This window comes from Apodemus sylvaticus, chromosome 3 (assembly GCF_947179515.1).
Source record: "Apodemus sylvaticus chromosome 3, mApoSyl1.1, whole genome shotgun sequence".
NCBI classification, from domain to species: domain Eukaryota; kingdom Metazoa; phylum Chordata; class Mammalia; order Rodentia; family Muridae; genus Apodemus; species Apodemus sylvaticus.
In genome coordinates this window covers 16650938-16672499 of record NC_067474.1, presented here as the reverse complement: position 1 = coordinate 16672499, position 21562 = coordinate 16650938, and the positions used below count along the sequence as shown (strand labels likewise).

Below are 21562 nucleotides of genomic sequence, written 5' to 3'. Positions count from 1 at the left end.
GCTACATAAAATATATTCTCTTCCTTTAAGAAAATCAGAAGGATTCTAGGATGGTGAAGCAGGTTTAAGGAGCAACTGACAAGTAGCAACTTCTTTTAGAAGTAAACTTTAACTTTGGCTTTGTTCAGATGTTTTAAATTATCTTTATTAAAAATAATTCATACATTTTGATCATGTTTACTTTCCCCAACTCCTTTAGATCCTTCCCACCCAAATTAATGTTCTTTCTATCTCCTAAAATAAAACAGAAGAAAAACAAAGAGCAAAAGCAAAACAACAACAAAAAAAAACACAATAAAACAAAAATGCCAAAACAAAACAAAAAACCCACAAAAAAATAACAAGGAGCTTTATGTTGGCCAACTCCTCTTGGACATGGGGCTTGTCCGGGAGAGTGGTTGATATACAGACTGACACGACATTGGGTAAAACTCACTTTCCCGAAGATATCAATTCAAAGATCTTGGTTAGGGTTAGGACTTTGCGACCACTTTCCCCTTTTTAGTGCTGGGATTTTCATCTGACTTAAACCTGTGCAGGTCTTGTGCATGATGTCACAATCTCTTTGAGTTCATACATACATCAGTACAGTTGTGTCTGAAAGACACTGCATCTCTGGAATAATAAACCACTTCTGACTTCTCTGCCTCATCTTCCACATAGATCCCTGGGCCTTCAGAGGAAGAGTTTGATGAAGACATCCCCCTTAGGACCAAGTGCTCTGAAGTGTCTCACTTGGCATGTTCCACAAATATCAGTCTCTATTTTAAAACTCATTTCATGTCAGAAGTTTCTCTGACATGCCTACGTGGTAATTTTTAAAGGTGATGAATTAGTCTTACAATAACAACTTTATAAATTAACAAGTTAGCACAAAGCTATTCATGTAAAATATATTGCCTTTATTTACTCTCTTTTGAGAAAACTCAGCACTAGAGTTAGAACTGGACAGATTAATGACAGTGAAAAAGAGGGAACTTTTAGGGAATGACAATGTCATAGGGGATCTGCCCTGGGGACTGTAGTAAGTACCTCACAAAAGGGCTCAATTGGACACATTGGTCCTTTGTACCTTCCCATCCTTCAAGGACTATAAGAGACTTTCATATGCAGAAGTGTACGTGTGTATGTGTGTGTGTGTGTGTGTGTGTGTGTGTGTGTGTGTGTGTGTGTGTGTTTCCTCAGTGTTAACAATTGGACCTAAGGTTTTCCAAATGCTAGAACATTCTGAATTTTGATGTTGAATTTCAAAGTCACTACAATAGTAAGAAGTAAATCTGTGATCTTTATAAAGTAGCAAGCTTGAATATTTTGAAACAGACTATAACAGATGTTGAGAATCTGCTTCCTATTATTTTGGAGCCCTTTGCCTGAAAACAGACAATAAAAATACCACTGTAACACTGTGTTAGATTATAGTAAGGATTTATATTTTGCCTCAAAATTGTAGAATAAACTGAAAGCATACACTGTATTAAAATTTTAAAGCTCTTATCTTTTTAATTAATTTTTAGATTTTATTAAATTGTAATTGGAGAAATGTGGCATTTGAGGGAAATTTACTGAGTTTTTTTTAATTTTATAAAGAAAAGAAGGGCATTTGGTTTATAGTTTTGAAAAACAAAATTTCAATAAAAGGGTCTTGATCTCATATCACCAACAGCTATTTCATTTGGAACCTGATAAACTGTAAAATGGTTCATGTAGTTCTAAGTATAGCTGCTGTTCTGTTGGCACCACTCGCACACTTGAGAGTATAACTAACTACCTGGATAACCTTCTAAAATATAAACACAATAAAATCCGTGTGTGTGCGTGTGTGTGTGTGTGTGTGTGTGTGTGTGTGTGTGTGCTTATGTGTATGTGTGTGTGTGTTTAAAATTTCTTCTTGACTATTCATGTATTTGTTTAAATGCTATTTATCAAAGCCTCATTGGGAATAATGAATGCTAACAGAAAATGATTTTTTTTCTTGTGCCTTTTAGTGGTTGTCACCTTGAATTTACACTATTGTATAATACTATGACTAAACTCACTTAACTTTTTAAATATATTCATATTATAATTGGGATTGTCATTTTCAATGCTTAATGTCTTCTGAATATAACATATAAGCTCAGGGTGAGAATTTCTACTCTGTTTTAGAAAAGTTAACCCTGAAATAGACTATATTACACTTCAAGTGCTGTATTAGGGGATCATCTTTCTTGTTTTCTTCTTACAAATATTACATGTTTTATTCTCCCATCCCCAGAAGGTGCTTTATCCAGAAACCAAAAAAAGTAAAAATCAGTCAGATTAAACTCAAGGGGGCCGGTGGAGAGAAACCCATTAACACCACCCACCACCGCCAGCTGCCCACCTCCACCCCAGGAGGTTCCCAGAGACCCATGCCCATGACCACAGGGGGAAATTCAGGAGGTGGCTGGGGAGGGCATTGAATCAGCTGCATTCAGTATGAGAGTGGGAGAGATATGCAGCTGGATGGATATATATTTATATAATAAATCCATAAGTTAATAAATAGTAATTCTTTGAAAGTTTTTTTTATTTTTATAGTTTTTTGTATTGTTTTGTCTTATGATTTTGGTTTGCTTGTTTCTTTGTTTCTGTTCCATTCTTTGTGTGTTGTTGGTTTTGGTCCTTAGGAAACCTGAGACTCAGAGTCAAGGTGAACCAAGGCCAGGTGGGCTGGGCTGACTGCCCCAGCAGCCACTCCTGAGGCAGAGAAGAGTTAGGGCAGGTCCTCTGCTCCTCCTGATCACACAGGGGCAGGGAGGTGGGAGGAGCCACTAGAACCTGGTCCAGGGGAGAACAAGGCACATGGGGCTTTGGCCTGGATGTGAGAGGCTTTGAAGGGACCTCAGGGGCAGAGGGGACCTGGATTTAGGAAGGTATCTCTGGGGCACAGGGGTCAGTTGTCCCCTCCATATAGGCTAAGAATCCCCAACACAGCATATATATTTATCAGACCAGAAATGCTGATCGCCAAGCCTCCCTCCCCTACAAGACTGAGAAAGAGAGGCCTGCCTAGCCCCTCTCTGCCTGACCCCCTAGAAGGATTACAAAGTGCTCTTTGCATTGATACAGAGTCAGGGTGGGGGCAGGGCTCCTCAGCCCCCTCCAGGAGGCCAAGGGAGGTTCTGTTTAGAGTGGCTGAGGGTCTCACAGGTCATTCTACAGATTGAGGACTGTGGAGAAGGATTTGTAGTCAAGGGCACCAGGAGTGGCATCAGGCCCCTGGTAGGGCGCCATGCAAGATGCAGTACTCAGCCTGGTCGGGGGTCAGGGGGCAACTTTCTTCGCAGTTTCCCAGTAGTGATGAAGTTCTTGTCCCCTGGCAGGACCTTGAAGGAGGTGATGACCTGAGCAGCTGTGTCTGTGTCTGTGGTTTCCCTTGACATGAAGTCAGTGAAGGCTTGGAAGGTCACAAGGCCACTATGGTTGGGGTCAACCACAATCATGATCTGGTTGAATTCAGCATCACCCGGCTAGACATTCTCCACATCGCAGCCCAGGCTGATGAGGCAGGCCTTGAATTCCTCAGACCCCAGTGCCTCCCCATGATCCTTGTCAACGTGGTTGAAGGATGCCAGGAACTCTTATATCTGCTCCTGGCTAATACCCTTGGCATCTCAGGTGAGGATCTGTTTCTCCATCTTGTTGATGGTGCGAGCAATGGTGGCGAGCAACTGCTCCAAGCCCACACAGATATGCTCCATTGTGTAATCTGTGTGCTTGTCATCGAAGATGAGCGCCTCCTGGATGAGCTGGTGCAGCTGCTCCAGCAGGTCCAGGTTGGGTTTGAGGTCCACAATGTTGCTTCCAGTGACTCAGTTGATCTTCCAAAGTCCCGTTCATCTCGATGGAGATGCACCCGATTTCTTCCATCTTGGTCTGGATCCAGGGTCCCACCATATTGGCTTGGCTGGCAAACTGTCAGCAGAGTTGCTCATGGGATTCCTGCTTGCTCTGCTCCTCCAGGAGTGCATGATCCCGCTTTAGCACAAGCTGCCGCAGCTTCTCCCACTTAGAATTGATGATCTGAGGGGTAAAGGTGGTGTAGGGGTTGCTGCCCAACAGCTTGATGTGATTGCTCTCAGCGATCATTTGGGGCTCCTTGTGGATGGTCAGGATGGCCTCACACTCCCTGTCAGCATCTGGCAGGGTGGACTTGAACTAGCCATGGGATGAGATCAGGCTCTCGATCTCCTCGATGGTATGGACGATGAACATGTGCTGCAGGTCCTCCGTGGCATTGTCCATCCAGTTGTTGAAGGGTGCAGCCCGCTTGGCATACTCCAAATGTAGCTGGTCAGCAGTCTCTACCTTGTTTCTCTGTTTTCTCCAAGGCTTTCCTGTGAGTCAGAGAGCCCAAGTTATCCCACTGATCGAAGATCTTCTGGCACCGTGTGTTGACATTGTGGGAGTCATAGTAGTCCAGCTCTTTGAGCTCTTCAGCAATTGCAGCAATCTGCTCTACGTGGTCATGGTGTGTGGTCAGGTCACTCTCAAAGGCCTTGAGTTTTCGGATCAGAGCTTTGATGTCTGACAGGGTGACTGTCGCGTAGTTCCGGTGCTTCAGCGTGGCCTCCTTCCCATCAGTCCACGCCTTCTGCCGGAACTTCTCTGCCAGATGGTCAAGTTGTTCCATTTCATTCAACAGATTTCATTCAACAGCCATTTTTCATAGCCCTTCTCAGCCTACTCCAGGTGTTGCCACCCATTGTTGATGTCAAAGACCATCCTGCCCTCAGAAGGCATGAAGACAGGCCAGTTGCTGAGCCAAAGCTTGGACTGCAGTGTGTTGCAGTTGATCTCCAGCTGATACTTCTCCTGCACCTTGGGGGGCTTGTGCACATATCTATAGTCTCAGAAGTCCTCCAGCTTCTGCTGACTCTCCTGCATGGTCTTCTGAGGCACATAGTCCTCCAGCCAGGGGATGGTGCACCAGATCCACTCTAGAAGATCACTGGCCAGGAGTTCATAACCTTCCATTGGGTGCTCATTTTCCTGGTTCACAGCCAGGACCTTGCAGATCCAGTTGGCGGCAGTCTCAGCCTTCTGCCAGGGCATCATCTTAAAAGCTACTTAAAAGCTCCTGGAGGACTGAATTATCACATGATGGTTAAACTAGCTGGCAACTAACAAAAATGACAGTATGCAAATGATTGACAGCTGATTAAACTATAAGTATTTTTTTTCCAGAGACAATTACTTCAAAGGACTATTTTTACTGTCTGTAGAAAACTAATCCTATTTTATTTACTTTATTGATCTCACTCATTGTTCTTTGTGGTCTCACTAGTGACATGTTTATATTTTGGGAGCTTTTGTAACCACTTTAAACCAGTTTTGTAAACATGTTTAACTTGTTGTAACACTTCTCGTTCATTTTTGAAACATATATCCCCTGCATATTTGTGAAAGACCTTTGTTCCTAATGTGGAAATTATATTTGACTCATTTTAGTAAATTCCTGTTTTTACCCTTTATATTTTTGTTTATCAATGTGTCTTTCAAGGAAATAAGTTCTTTAGAAGGGTCTGAACAGACACTTATCTCGCAGAGTTAATGGGAAAACTGAGAAGAAGCATGAACAGAATGGAAGCAGGAAGCACAGCCAAGCCCTTGCTACCAAGACAGGTATCTCAACCCATTACTTCTGCACAACGAGTACCCTTTCAAGAAACATCATTGCTGGGAGACTCTATGGTTGCCTCCATTACTAGATGATCCACAACATTCACACCCCAATACCTCTTTCTAAATGATTCTTTCTGGCATCCCAGTCCAATCATGTGCATTCTCTCAGTCAGCTTACATCATTTTGCAGAAAAATATATCACTTGTAAAAGAGATCTGGGAAGAACAATTTTATTTCAGTAATATGTAATAAGATCCTCCTTCTTTCCTTTCTTAGCTCTTCTTCAGAGAGTAGTTTTTCCATAATGTTTCCCAACTGTTTACTAGATTCATCAAGAGTTTCATGCAAATGGAGAAGACATCCATTAGAGCTCTGGAAATGAGCCGTACCTTGCCCAAGTCCATCATGGCCTATCACAATCTTGCATAAATCTCCGAGGTTTACAGCTTCTAGACAGAAGGTATCAATCTGCAACCAAGTTTTAAAAAACCTCTAATTAGATTTAGATTATAATTTTGACTTTACCACCAATATATAATAAGATGTATCAAAAATCAATTGTCAAAAGTAGGTTAATTACCAAATATACAAAGCTGTGCACAGTATGAAAATGAAGTGAGAGTGATCTGGCTGTCAGTCAGTTCATTTGATCTGGCTGTTGATTGTAAAACCAGCTGAATTGACAATTAAGATTAACAAATCTGGTTCTGGAAAGACTCAGTGAAACAGTATTCGGCAAAACCAGAACGAAGAAGTGGGAAGGGGTGGGTGGGAGGACAGGGGAAGAGAAGGGGGCTTACGGGACTTTTGGGGAGTGGGAGGGCTAGAAAAGGGGATATCATTTGAAATGTAAATAAATTATATTGAATAAAAAAATTAAAAAAAAAGATTAACAAATCATATCCCTTAAAAAAAAGGATTTGATCATACACTTAATGCCTCAGTTTCCAGCCATTGTCCACAGGTGAAGAATGTTATGCTCTGTATATGAGTTGACAGCACAAACAATCAGGAATAATATGTCACTACTTCATACAGCTCTTGCCTGTGACTTGTTCCATCTTGGGACCAGGCCTCCATCTAACCCTTCTGTCTTTTGAGCTGATAGGATCTGAAGGCCCCTGGTTGCAATAAGGAACATGGCAAGCAAGTTGAAATGGTGATTTCTGGACAGAACAAACATGAACTCCCTCCTGGGCTTTATGAAAACAATGAGAGAGAACCTATAGCACCCGGGTTCTTCGAGGAGAAAAGGAACTGGATTGTTTGCATCACATCCGGCTACGTCTCACAGACTGGACTTCATCCTGACTAGTTTAGGGTGATGACAAACTTAGTGATATCTTAATGTTCTTGAGAACATAAAATAGACAACAGTTGAATATAAACAAAAATTTTACACTCTTTCTGGAGGTACAGGCTCGGAATCCCCTACCAGAGGAATTAAGACAAGAGGATCTCAAATTTAAGGCTACCTCCTTAGGTACAGAGTTACGGTTATCCTAGAAAAACTATTTGAGACCCATCCTCAATTTATTTTTAAGTAAAAAGACGACAGAAGTTTTATCTAAGCAATATAGCACTTGCCTCTCAAGCATAAAGCCATAGTTCAAAAGTAAATACTAAAAAAAATTAAGGAATCGTAAATGAGCAAGCGTTTAGACTAACACTAAGTCTCGGACTGGCAGCTCACTTCCTTATTAAACCAGGCTAATGACATGGGACACACAGTCCTTGTGTAGTGTTTGAATCAACACATAAAACCCAGAGAAATTCAATTTCCTTCTTCAGACACTTGAAGTTCTTGTCGTATAGATCTTTCACTTGTTTGGTTAGAGTCACACCAAGATACTTTATATTGTTTGTGACCATTGTAAAGGGTGTCATTTCCCTAACTTCTTTCTCAGCCTGCTTATCCTTTGAGTACAGGAAGGCAACTGATTTGCTTGAGTTGATTTTATAACCAGCCACTTTGCTGAAGTTGTTTATCAGCTGTAGGAGTTCTCTGGTGGAGGTTTTTGGGTCACTTAAGTAGACTATCATGTCATCTGCAAATAGTGATAATTTGACTTCTTCCTTTCCAATTTGTATCTCCTTGACCTCCTTATGTTGTTTAATTGCTCTACCTAGAACTTCAAGTACAATATTGAAAAGATATGGAGAGAGAGGACAGCCTTGTCTGGTCCCTGATTTCAGTGGGATTGCTTCAACTTTCTCTCCATTTAGTTTGATGTTGGCTACCGGTTTGCTGTATATTGCTTTAACGATGTTTAGGTATGGGCCTTGAATTCCTGTTCTTTCCAAGACTTTAAGCATGAAAGGATGCTGAATTTTGTCAAATGCTTTTTCTGCATCTAATGTGATGATCATATGTTTTTTTTCTTTGAGTTTGTTTATGTAGTGGATAGCATTGATGGATTTCCTTATATTGAACCATCCCTGCATCCCTGGGATGAAGCCTACTTGATCATGGTGGATGATCGTTTTGATGTGTTCTTGGATTCGGTTGGCAAGAATTTTATTAAATATTTTTGCATCAATATTCATAAGGGAAATTGGCCTGAAGTTCTCTTTCTTTGTTGGATCTTTGTGTGGTTTTGGTATCAGCATAATTGTGGCTTCATAGAATGAGTTGGGTAGAGTTCCTTCTGTTTCTATTTTGTGGAATAGTTTGAAGAGTATTGGTGTTATGTCTTCTATGAAGGTCTGATAGACTTCTGCACTGAAGCCATCTTGGTCCCGTGCTTTTTTTCATTGGGAGACTTTCTATGACCCTTTTTATTTCTTCAGGTGTTATGGGACTGTGTAGATGATCTATTTGATCCTGATTTAATTTTGGTGTCAGATATCTGTCTAGGAAACTGTCCATTTCCTCCAGATTCTCCAGTTGTGTTGAGTATAGGCTTTTGTAATAGGATCTAATGATTTTTTGAATTTCCTCAGTTTCTCTTGTTATATCTTCCTTTTCATTTCTAAGTTTGTTAATCTGGATACTGTCTCTGTGCCCTTTGGTCAGTCTGGCTAAGGGTTTATCTATCTTGTTGATTTTCTCAAAGAACCAGCTACTGGTTTTGTTGATTCTTTGTATGGTTCTCTTTGTTTCTACTTGATTGATTTCAGCTCTGAGTTTGATGATTTCCTGCCTTCTACTCCCCCTGGGTGAAATAGCTTGTTTTTGTTCCAGGGCTTTCAGGTGTGTCATTAAGCTGTTAGTGTATGCTCTCTCCATTTTCTTTTTGGAGGCACTCAGGGCTATGAGTTTTCCTCTTAGCACTGCTTTCATTGTGTCTCATAGATTTGGGTATGTTGTGTCTTCAGTTTCATTAAGTTCTAAAAAGTCTTCAATTTCTTTCTTTATTTCTTCCTTGACCTATTCTATCTATTCTATCATTGAGTAGAATATTGTTCAGTGTCCACGTGTATGTGGGTTTTCTGTTGTTTTTGTTGCTATTGAAGACCTCTTTTACTCCATAGTGATCTGATAGGAGGCATGGGATTAGTTCAATCTTCTTATATTTGTTGATGTCTGTCTTGTTACACAATGGAATACTACTCAGCAATTAGAAACAATGAATTCACAAAATTTTTAGGCAAATGGTTTGATCTGGAAAATATCATCCTAAGTGAGGTAACCCAATCACAAAAGAATACACATGGAATGCAATCTCTGATAAGTGGATATCAATTAGCCCAGAAGCCCTGAATACCCAAGGCACAAATCGCATAACAAATGACTCCCATGAAGAAGTATGGAGAGGGTCCTGATCCTGGAAAGGATTGATCTAGCATTGGAGGGGAATATAAGGACAGAGAAAAAGTAGGGAGGTGATTGGAGAATGGATAGAGAGAAGAAGGTTTATGGGACATATGGGGAGGGGGGATCTGGGAAAGGGGAAATAATTCGGAATTTAAACAAAGAATATAGAAAATAAAAATATTAAAAAAAATCCAGACAAATTAAGAAGCAAGGTGATATGTTCTAAACAAGTGGGAAAATAAGCAGTAAGTTGGTCCTAATGAAATGGAGATGGGTATGTTAATCAAGAGAAAATTAAAAGTAAGAGTAATAAAGATTTTAGACCAGGAGGATCCGTGAGAGTAATAAAGATTTTAGGCCAGGAGGAGCTGTGAATAAACAAAAAGAGATTTTCAACAACAGGAAGGCACAAAGATTAGATCCATAGGCATAAATTATTTCTCCTTTTTGCAATTGCTGGGCTTTCTTTTTGAGATTATAATACATTTATAACATGTCTTCCTTCCCTTTCCCCCTTTCTAACCCTCTTACATACCCTTCCCAGCTCTCCTTTAAGTTTGTGGCCTCTTTTAGTCAATAATTATTATTGTATGCATATATTCCTATGCATTTGTCACTGGACAAGGTCTTCTCTGGAGAAGACCACCTTTCCAATTCTAAGCCTTATGTTGGCTGCCTAAAGGTCTTTATGAGGGAAATAAAGCTTCATGGACTTTAAACGGTCCACTTCGGCATGCCTATTGGTGTCATCTTTATACACTCAGCCATGGGCAGTTATGTCAGTGAGACGTTAAAGGTGTAGCTTCTGATATTGCTAGGAGACACAATCTAACGCAAACACCCTGAATGAGCCTCTGGTTCTCACAATCTTTCTGCCTGAGCCTTAGGCACTTCTATTATTTAATAATGAAAAGCAAGAGCAACTCACTTCAAAACTTTTATTAATTCTCTCTATGCAAATAGGCAACAAGCATATGAGAGATGTTGAATATCGCTAACTTTGAGAGAAATGCAAGTTAAAAATAAACTAAACGATAACCTGTGCTGACAATAATGACTATTGCTTAAGAAAATAACCTGAAACCAGCAGTATTGTCCATTATATAGAAAATTATAAATTATTATAACCACTATTAGAAACAAGATATCAGTACTTCTAAGATTAAAAATAAACTACCATATATCCCAGTAATTCACTGTCCAAAGTAACTGACTAAAATATCTCAAGAACATTTGTAACTCTATGTATTAACCACAATGCTAACAAAGTGGGGGCAAACCATATATCTATCTATGAGTGAACTAATAGAGTATTGTTTTATATACAAGCAATTTAATATTAATCAGTGTTTAAAAGAAGAAAATACTGCTTCCGGTCTGAGCCTGTGCCCTGAGCAGACCTTAGGCGCTGGCTCCGCACTCAGTCCCACAACACCCAAGTGCTCCCAGGTGCTCTAACACACCCAGTATCACAGAGGGAGCCTGACTCCTAGGTGCTCTGAAATGCGCAGAATCGCAGGATCACAGAATGACAGAGGAAACTCGACTCCCAGGAGATTGGACACACCCAGGAGGACTGGAGCCTGACACACTCAAGATAACAGTTGAGGCCACAACATCTTTTCGAACATCCAGTGTAACTGGGACCCCCACAGGAACCAGGGAAACACAAACCCCTGCCCAGTCACAGCCATGGATTCCTATCAACTTGCACCTGTGTCCAGAGCTAACCCAAGGCCCTGGCTCTCCAACCACCCAGACAACACACAGAGAAAGCTTGACTCCCAGAAGCTCTAACACAACAGAATCTCAGGAGCTTGGTCATACCAGGATTTCAGGATTCCAGAGGCAGCTTGACTCCAAGAACTTCTGATACACCCAGGATCTCATGGTGACAGGATACCAGAATCACAAGATCACAGAGACAGCTGGACTCTAAGAAGGTCTGACAGGCTCAAGGATCCTGTAACCAGGATCACAGGAGGGACAGGCTCCAGTCAGAGACAGGAAGAACAGATAGCACTAGGGATAACCAGATGGAAAAAGGGCAAGCAAAAGAACATAAGCAACAGAAACCAATGCTACTTGACATCATCAGAACCCAGTTGCCCACTATAGCAAGCCCTGGATACCCCATCACACTGGAAAAGCAACATTCTGATTTAAAAATCACATCTTATGATGGTGATAGAGAACCTTGCAAAGAACAAAAATAACTACTTTAAAGAAATACAGGAGAAAACAGGTAAACAGGAAGAAGCCCTTAAAGAGGAAACACAAAAATCTCATTAAAAAATTACAGAAAAACACAAACAAGTGAAGGAAATGAACAAAACCATCCAGGAGATAACAATGTAAGTAGAAACAATAAGGAAATCACAAAAGAAGATAACACTGGAGATAGAAAAATTTAGGAAAAAAAATCAGGAGTCATAGACACAAGTATCACCAACAGAATATAAGAGATAGAAGAGAGAATCTCAGGTGCAGAAGATACCATAGAAAACATTGACACATCAGTCAAAGAAAATTCAAAATGAAAAATGAAAAAAGTTCCTAAACAAAAATATCAAGGAAATCCAAGACACAATGAGAAGCCAAACCTAAGGATAATAGATATAGAAGAGAGCAAAGATTCCCAGCTTAAAGGGTCAGTAAATATCTTCAACAAAATTATAGAAGAAAACTTCCCTAACCTAAAGAAAGAAGTGTCCATAAACATAGAAGAAATCTATAGAACTCTAAATAGATTGGACCAGAAAAGAAATTCCTCCCATCACATAATAATAAAAATACCAAATGCACTAAAAAAAAGAAAGAATATTAAAACCAGTAAGGGAAAAAGTTCAAGTAATATATAAAGTCACACCTATCAGAATTACACCAGGCTTCTCATGAAAAACTATGAAAGCTAGAAGATCCTGGGCAGATGGCATACAGACCCTAAGAGAACACAGATGCCAGGCCTGGCTACTATATCCAACAAAACTCTCAATTTACATAGATGGGCAAACCAAGATATTCCATGACAAAAAACCAAATTTACACAATATCTCTCCAAAACTCAAGCTATACAAAGGATAATAGATGGAAAACTCCAACAAAAGGAAGAAAAATACACCCTAGAAAAAGCAAGAAAATAATGTTCTTTTAACAAACCCAAGAGAAGAGAACCACATAAACACAATTTGACCTCTAACAACAAAAATAACAGGAAGCAACAATCACTTTTCCTTAATATCTCTTAACATCAATGAACACAATTCCCCCAATAAAAAGGCATAGACCAACAGATTGGATATGTAAACAGGACCCAACATTTTGCTGCATAAAGAAAATGCACACCAATGAAAATGGCAGACAATAACTCTGAGTAAAAGACAAGAAAACAATTTTCCAAGCAAATGGTCCCCAAAACAAGCTGGAGTAACCATTCTAATATTAAAAAAATTAACTTTCAACCAAAAGTTATCAAAGAATATAAGGAAGGATCGTTCATACTCATCAAAGGAAAAATCTGCCAAGATGAACTCACACCTCTGGACATCTATACTCCAAATGCAAGAGCACACACATTTATTAAAAAAAAAAAAACTTTACTAAAGCTGAAAACACACTTTGCACCTTACACAATAATAATGGGAGACTTCAACACCCCACTCTTAGCACTCTCAGCAATGGACAGATCATGGATACAGAAACTAAACAGAGAGACTGTGAAACTAACAAAAGTAATGAACCAAATGGATTTAAAAGATATCTCTAGAATATTTCATTCTAAAACAAAAGAATATACCTTCTTCAGATGACCTCATGGTGCCTTCTTCAATATTGACCATATAATTCGTCACAAAATAGGCTTTGACACATATAATAAGACTGAAATATTCCCATGCATCCTATCAGATCATCATGGGTCAAGACTGATCTTCAAAAACAAAAAACCAATAGAAAGCCCACATTCACGTGGAAGCTGAACAATGCTCTACTCATGATAACTTGGCTGAGGAAAAAATAAAGAAAGAAATTAAAGACTTTTTAGAAATTAATGAAAATGAAGGCAAAGCATACCAAAACTTATGCGACAAAATGAAAACAGTGCTAAGAGGAAAACTTATAGCTGAGTGCCTCCAAAAGGAAAATGGAAAGAGTGTACACTGGTAGCTTGACAACAAACCTGAAAGCTCTAGAACAAAAAGAAGCAAATTTACCCAAGAGGAGTAGGCAGCAGGAAATAAACTCGGGGCTGAAATAAACCAAATATAAACTAAGAGAACTATACAAAGAATCAACAAAACCAGGAACTGGTTCTTTGAGAAAATCAACAGGATAGATAAACTGTTAGCCAGACTAACCAGAGTGCACAGAGACAGTATCCAAATTAATAAAATCAGAAATGGAAAAGGAGACATAAAAACAAAATTTTAGGAAATCCAAAAAACAATCAGATCCTACTACAAAAGCCTATACTCCACAAAACTGGAAAATCTGAATAAAATGGACAATTTTTAGACAAATACCAGGTACCAAAGTTAAACCAGGATCAGATAAACAATCTAAACAGTCCTATAACTCCTAAAGAAATATAAGCACTCACTAAAAGCCTCCAAAAAATAAATGCCCATGACAAGATAGGTTCAGTATAGAATTCTATCAGATCTTCAAAGAAGACCTAATATCAATACTTTTCAAACTATTCTACAAAATAGAAACAGAAAGAACACTATCCAATTCATTCTATGAAGCCACGGTTACACTGATACCAAAACCCAATAAAGAAAGAACTTAAGATCAATTTTCCTTATGAATATTGATGCAAAAATACTCAATAAAATTCTCAGCAAACCAAATTCAAGAACACATCATAATGATCATTTGCCACAATCAAATAGGCTTCAACCCATGGATGCAGGGGTGGTTCAATATATAGAAATCAAGCAATGTAATTTTCTATATAAACAAACTCAATGATAAAAAAACACACAGTCATATTAATAGATGCTGAGAAAGCATTTGACAAAATCCAACATTTCTTCATGATAAAAGTCTTGGAAAGATCAGTAATTCAAGACCCATACCTAAACATAGTAAAAGCAATATACAGCAAATGAGTAGCCAACATCAAACTAATGGAGAAAAACTTGAAGCAATCCCACTAAAATCAGGGACTAAACAAGGCTGCCCTCTCTTTCCCTATCTATTCAATATAGTACTCAATGTCCTAGCTAGAGATATTAGACAACAAAAGAAAGTCAAAGTGATACACATTGTAAAGGAAAAAGTCAAAATATCAATATTTGCAGATGATAGGATAGTACGTGTAAGTGACCCCAAAAATTCCACCAGAAAACACCTACATCTGATAAACGACTTCAGCAAAGTGTTTGAATATAAAATTAACTCAAGCAAATCAGTAGCCTTCCTCTACTCAAAGGATAAACAGGCGAGAAAGAAATTCGGGAAAACAAAACCCTTCACAATAGTCACAAATAACATAAAATACCTTGGTGTGACTCAACCAAGCAAATAAAAGATCTGTGTGACAAGAACTTCAAGTCTCTGCAGAAAGAAATCAATGAAGATCTCAGAAGATAGAAAGATCTCACTTGGTCATAGATTGGCAGGATGAATATAGTAAAAATGGCCATATGGCTAAAAGCATTCTACAGATTCAATGGAATCCCCATCAACATTTCAACTCAATTCTTCATTGAGTTAGAAAGTGAAATTTGCAAATTCATTTACCAAAAACCCAGGATAGCTAAAACTATTCTCAACATTAAAAGAACTTCTGGGGGAATCAGTATCTCAGAACTAAAGATGTATTACAGAGCAATTGTGATTTTAAAAAAAAAATGTATGGTATTGGTACAGAGACAGGAAGGTATGTTAATGGAATAGAATTGAAGACCCAGAAATGAACCTACAGACCTATGGTTTGATCTTGGACAAAGAAGCTAAAACCATCCAGTGGAAAAAAGACAGCATTTTCAAATGTTGCTGGTTCAACTGGCGGTCAAGATGTAGAAAAATCAGTCCATTTTTATCTCCTTGTACAAAGATCACATCCAAGTTGATCAAGGACCTCCACATAAAACCAGATACACTGAATCTAATAGAATAGAAAGTGGGGAAGAGTGGGCACGGGGCAAAATTTCCTGAACTGAACAACAATAGCTTATGCTGTAAGATCAAGAATCGACAAATGGAACCTCATAAAACTTCAGAGCTTCTGTAAGGCAAAGGACACTGTCAATAGGACAAAAAGGCAACAAATTGAAAAATATCTTTAGCAATCCTACATTCAATAGAGGACAAATATCTAAGATATACAAAGAACTCAAGAAGTTAGACTCCAGTGAAACAAATAACCCTAGTAAAAAATGGGCTACAGAGCTAAACAAAGAATTTTCACATGAGGAGTATCGAATGGCTGAGAAACACCTACAGAAATGTTCAACATCCTTAGACATCAGGGAACTGAAAATCAAAACAACCCTGAGATTCCACCTCACACCACAGCAGATGCTAGGGAGGATGTGGAGAAAAAGGAACACTCTTCCATTGTTGGTTGGATTGCAAGCTAGTACAAGCACTGTGGAAATCAGTTTGGCGATTCCTCAAAAAATTGAACATAATACTACCTGAGAATCCAGATATACCACCCACAGAGGACTACAGCTCTCAGATCAATCATCAATCAAGAAAATGCCCCACATATGTAAACACAGTACAATCTACTACTGGCATTTCTTCAGTTGAGTTTTCTACTTGCATGGTGTTCTTAATTTGGTTCGTGTTACCAAAAACTAACCAACATATAGGAAACTATGTTTTCAAATGCAGAGAATGGCCAGTTTGGGAAATTCCGTGTGCTTTTACCATAATATTTTTAAAACCAGGAAAAATAAGTTTTGTTTACTTACTTGTCCTCTTAAAAACTTTAAAGAGTTCTTTGATCTGAAGAGTTTCCTGGATCCTGTATCTCCTTTTTCCCCATAGATACAAAGGTAGACATTGGCTATTGTTCCAGCATTCCAGAGCTCCCCTGTTGTAATATACACCTCATAAGCTGTCACTAGCAACAAAAGAAAACAAATTTAAGTTTTAAGTACTAATTACTATTGACATAATTGAAAATCAAGGTCCTAAATATCACTCAGAACCCAAACCTTAGAGAAGATGTAATAATATACACCACCTAGGCACTGCCATGCAATACAGCCAAGAAAGCTCAACAAAAATGTTAAAGTAACATCAAGCATCAGTGTACCATTGTTCTTCACAATTTCCAAACCTGGAATCAATGAACAAGAAGCCTGGAGGTAGGAACTAGAGGTCAGACTTCAAGACCTCAGAAGTCTCTGGTTTTTGCCTTAGAAACCAAGAATTAAAACTACCAACATAGAAACAAAGTAAAGACACTCTACTATCCTCCCACTTATCCAGCCTGTGCAAAACCAGTGCCTGGGCCTAGAGCCAAGTGCCCATGTTCTTAAAGAGAATGACCTTCCCATCTGTCCAGTGGAGCTAGACGGCAATAGATTAAGCCAATGACTCCCAATGGCTATTCGACTTTGTCTTCCCTACACACAGGAAGACTGGAAGTAAATAGGGCAATATAATAAAGCAAGCTTTCAATCACAAGAACAAAAAGATATGGGAGCTATAAAGGAGTTAAGAAGTGAACAGATATTTGAACCATAGACCACAAAAGACAGATTGTGATTTGTGACCTTGAACTCTGACCAGTATAGTCAACTATATTCTAAAGCAAAATTATTAACATTCTTTATAAAATTTATCGAATAGGAACTCATATCCCCAATCTCCAACATACAGTCATAAAAAGACAATTGGCAGTTATAAAAATAGCAACTCACATGGGCAAAGAGTTTAGAAACATAAAGACAGCAGCACCACTGGCTCACAGATGATGGCATCCAGTGACAGTAGTGTTATATGGCAAAGACTTTAGAGAATCTGTGACGCAAATGCTCCTACCAAAACTGTGAAGCCTCTTAAAACCAAAACCCAGAAAGTCTCAGAAGCAGAGGTATGCAAAAATTTAAAGAAGTTCCAAGTAAAATTTTCAGAATTATCAAAACATGTCTCCAAAGTGAAGTTTTCCATTCAATAAATAGTCTCATAAACAGACTAGAAAGGAAGCAGAAGAACATCGGTGAGAAATGCCATATATAGTGATCAGAGGCTCCTGGAGCTTTGGGAGAACAGAAGAACTAATGTTCATGGTGTGATGCTCCAGAGGGAAAGAAGAATTTAATGCCAGAATTTTGTGTAATCTTCAGCACTATTTTCCCACGAGTTCCATTCTTGGTATTTGAACATCAGCGACCTGCTCACATGTGCCACTCACATGAATATGGGAGTTATAAGTAGGAATTTCTAAAAGTTTTTATTTTGGAGAAGAGCTACTTTTTCAATCATCCTCTAAAGATTAATAACATTTCTCCATTAAAGTAATATCTCAGATTTATGAGCAGTTTGGCTCTAGACCACTACATTGAGAACATGCAATTCTTTTTTATTTTTCTAAAACATGTAAAAGTTGTATTTACAGTGACCAGGACCAATGCAACAAACCTATAGTTCCAGATAATCAGGAGGAGGAGCCAAGAGTTCAATTAATTCCTAATGTTCAAAGCCAGCATGAACAACATAGCACATTTTTAAATTCCATTTTAAATTGATATTTTTGTACTTTAATGAATTCTATTAAGTATTTAATGGAATTTAGTCAAAATGTATCTTATTTCAAAATACATTAATGGGGAAAATAAAAAGCTTGAAAATCATCAGAATCATCTCAAAATAATTTTATGTTTTGCCAGTGCAGACTTGCTTTATGTTAATGGTGACCATCTGGTCATGGCAGAGCAGCTGTGACAATTTCTTAAAATAAGATGACATACAGTGAAGGTTTTATCATACAGAATGATTCTCCTTCTGATGAAGACTTTGCAGCACACAATACCATCTGAAAGAATTTCCCCACACTAGACTATCTTTCAAAAATATAACCAATTCTCTCAAAACTTGATATTGTACACCATATCAAATATATTAATGTACTATTATTAACCCATTTGGTGTTATTAGAACAAACTAAAAAATTCTTCACCAAGAATACTTGCTCTCAGGAAAGCATTATCTTTGTTGATCCTTAAAGGGTAATTTTTCATTTTTTAAGGATTTGTCCTGAGATTTCAGCAAGTAATCCAGCCACATTCAGTATCTTAGTTAGGGTTTCTACCAAAAAACAAAAAAAAACAAAAAAAACAAAAAACAAAAAACCAAGTTGTGCAGGAAAGGATTTGTTCACCTTAAACGTCCACATTGCTGTTTGTCAACAAAGGAATTCAGTACAGGAACGCGAGGAGGGAAGGATCCTGCAGGCAGGAGCTAATACAGAAGTCATGAAGGAGAGCTGCTTACTTGCTTGCTTCTCAGAGCTTGCTCAGCCTGCTTTACTATAAAACCTAGAACTAGGAATGGCAACACACACACAATGTGTTGGCCCTTTCCCATTGATCACTAATTAAGAAAACACCCTACAACCAAATATTATGGAAGTATTTTCTGACTTGAAGTTTCCTCCTTCTAGATAACTCTTATCTTGTGGCATAAAAGTAGCCAGCATATCTTACTTATGTAGTTAGTACTACCATATCTGCTTTGAAGACTCAAACTTCTGAAAGTTATCCTGGAGGGTTACAGTCAACCTCTACAAAATACTGTTAATGTTAGCCTTTTAATCTTTTCCCATAAATAATGAAGATTTATATTGTCACTTAAGTTTACCAAGATCCACCAGAAGAATCAATATCTGTGGTTATCATATTAAATGTATTTCTTAAACACTAAGGCTTAAAGTAGAAACAATTTTTTTGGTTTTTAGGCTACAGAAAGGATGTAGTGCTAATGGCATAAAAATATTGGTTTTATTGTATATCTCTATTTAAATACCCTTTATATATGTATATGTAAATATCTCAGGAAGTTTATAGAGAAGCAGGCTTTCATAGGGCACAGTTTAAGGTCTTTAGTGTTAGTCATCCTTCCCATACTTCCTTTCTATCCTGCCCTCTCATCTGCCACCCCATTTATCCCTTTTCCAATTGTTCCTTCCTCCCCCTATTACCTCTTGCATTCCATCCATTTTCCTTGAAATCCCACACCCCACAGATACGCCTGTTTAACCACATATACATCTAAATATTCAAAGTTGAAATCACTGTATTTATAAAAAGCATTGAAGAAAATGAAATACTTAATTCAACCAAGGTAATTGTCACTGGAAACTAGAAATCATTCCTGAAATAAAGTAAACAACATAAAAACAAACAGAAAGATAGTTCATGATTATGGATGGAAGAATTAATATTGTTTAAATGCCTGTATTACTCAGAGAAATCTAAAGACTGTATAATCAGTATTAAAAAAGTCATCATGAACTTTTACTGAAATAAAAAGCATCATAAAATACATATTTAATGTGTAGGCATTCTTTAGATAGTTAAACTGTCTTGAAGAAGAAAAAATGCTTTCACTGAATTCTTCTTGATTTTAAAACATAAAATCTTTTTCAATGAGTATGAGAAGATTACACAATATGAGATGATAACTTCTTAGTAATAGGTGTTAGTAAGCTAGATATCTATACGACAAATAATGATCTAGTCCTTTATATTATACCCAGAGAATAACTAAAATCACTGAGGACCTACACAAAAAATCTAAGATAATAAAACTGCAATAAAATATAGAGAAAGGGTTGGTATATAAAATTTACTGATTTCTCAGGCAAGAGAGCAAAATCAAATGCAGGAAAAGCAAAAGAAGAAACATGCATACTATATCAAATTTAAAATATTCCACACTGTAGAATATTTTGAATGAATAAAGCCATAAAATAGTAGAAAACAATCACAAATTATATATTAATTAAGGAGTTAATATCCAGTAAACAGAAGGAGCAGTGCAACTCAACAAAAGTAACAAGACAAATAAATTCACAATTTGCAAAGAACAAGCTCAGACAATTCCCCAAATAAAATATTTAAAAGGTCATGAAGCATATGAAAACTCAGCATGACTGTAACAACAATTCAAATAAAAACCACAGCATAGAACACTAGGAAACCATTAGAATAACTGGTATGAACAGAACAGAAACATGTTCTACAGAAAACAAGAGAAAAATAGAAACAGACAGTAGTTTCAGTGCACTTTTGTTGAAATGTGTTATTCTGAGATTACAATGTAAAACACCATAGAAGTTCTTCCAAAGGTATCAAATACTATTATCACACAAAGAACACAGGTGTTCATCAAATATAGCAGTGTTGACTTCTCTTTTGTTATTGCATACTTGATTTTAGGTGTATACCAAAATTCTGTTCATCTTCCAATGTACATTGAGTTTTCTGAATGTCTTAGCTATTGTCCACAAGGTAGCAATGAAAACACTTGTTCAAGTTTAAATATCTCCTTAAGATTTTGATTTCTTTGTGGGACTATGAGATCATGTCGAAATACTATTTTATTCTATGACTATGGGTTGTGTTTTCTATATATTAAGAGAAAGAATTCTATCATGGAATGATAAATACTATAGTGAAGCATCTAAAATAATGAAAAGCATAGAAACAGAAGTTCAAGAGCTCTTGGAAAAGTGGAAGAATTTCTCTCAAATAGGCAGAGATTCACTTTCAGAGAACCGATGCACAACAGCATGTGTAGAATTAATGATATCAAACTGTATGCTTAAGAATAGTTTTGATGGTAAAGGTAATAATGACCATGTGTTACCACAAAAAAAAACTAAATTTTTAATGTATTTCATATAACCTAGCAGAGCACATTGTTTTTGGCTTCCTTCAGAACACCTAACATTTTCATATATATATGTATATGTATAGATAGATATAGATATAGAGATAGATAGATATAGATATATAGATATATAGATATCAGCAAGCTTCTCATAAGATGATTAATTTTGACATTCTCTATATTGTAACTCAAAAGGGATGAGTTCATTAGCTGACTAATCAAAGCCCTAACTCAGTACACTCATCTAGACTCCGACTCTCAGGAGGGTATTTGGTCTTCAATACTCATATTCTCTTCCAGAT

At 37.6% G+C, this 21562-nt stretch overlaps 1 protein-coding gene and 1 pseudogene across 1 annotated transcript in view; both read right to left on the bottom strand.

Moving 5' to 3' along the window:
• Positions 1-21562, bottom strand: part of Rp1 (RP1 axonemal microtubule associated) — a 187044-nt gene that overhangs the window by 96445 nt on the left and 69037 nt on the right. The window contains exons 6-7 of the mRNA XM_052175416.1: positions 16331-16482; positions 6037-6115 (exon numbers count right to left, since the gene is read on the bottom strand). Of these exons, the coding sequence (XP_052031376.1) occupies positions 6037-6115; positions 16331-16482 (231 nt within the window). The remainder of the gene's footprint in view (positions 1-6036; positions 6116-16330; positions 16483-21562) is intronic.
• LOC127679715 (alpha-actinin-4-like) lies at positions 3178-5076 on the bottom strand (annotated as a pseudogene).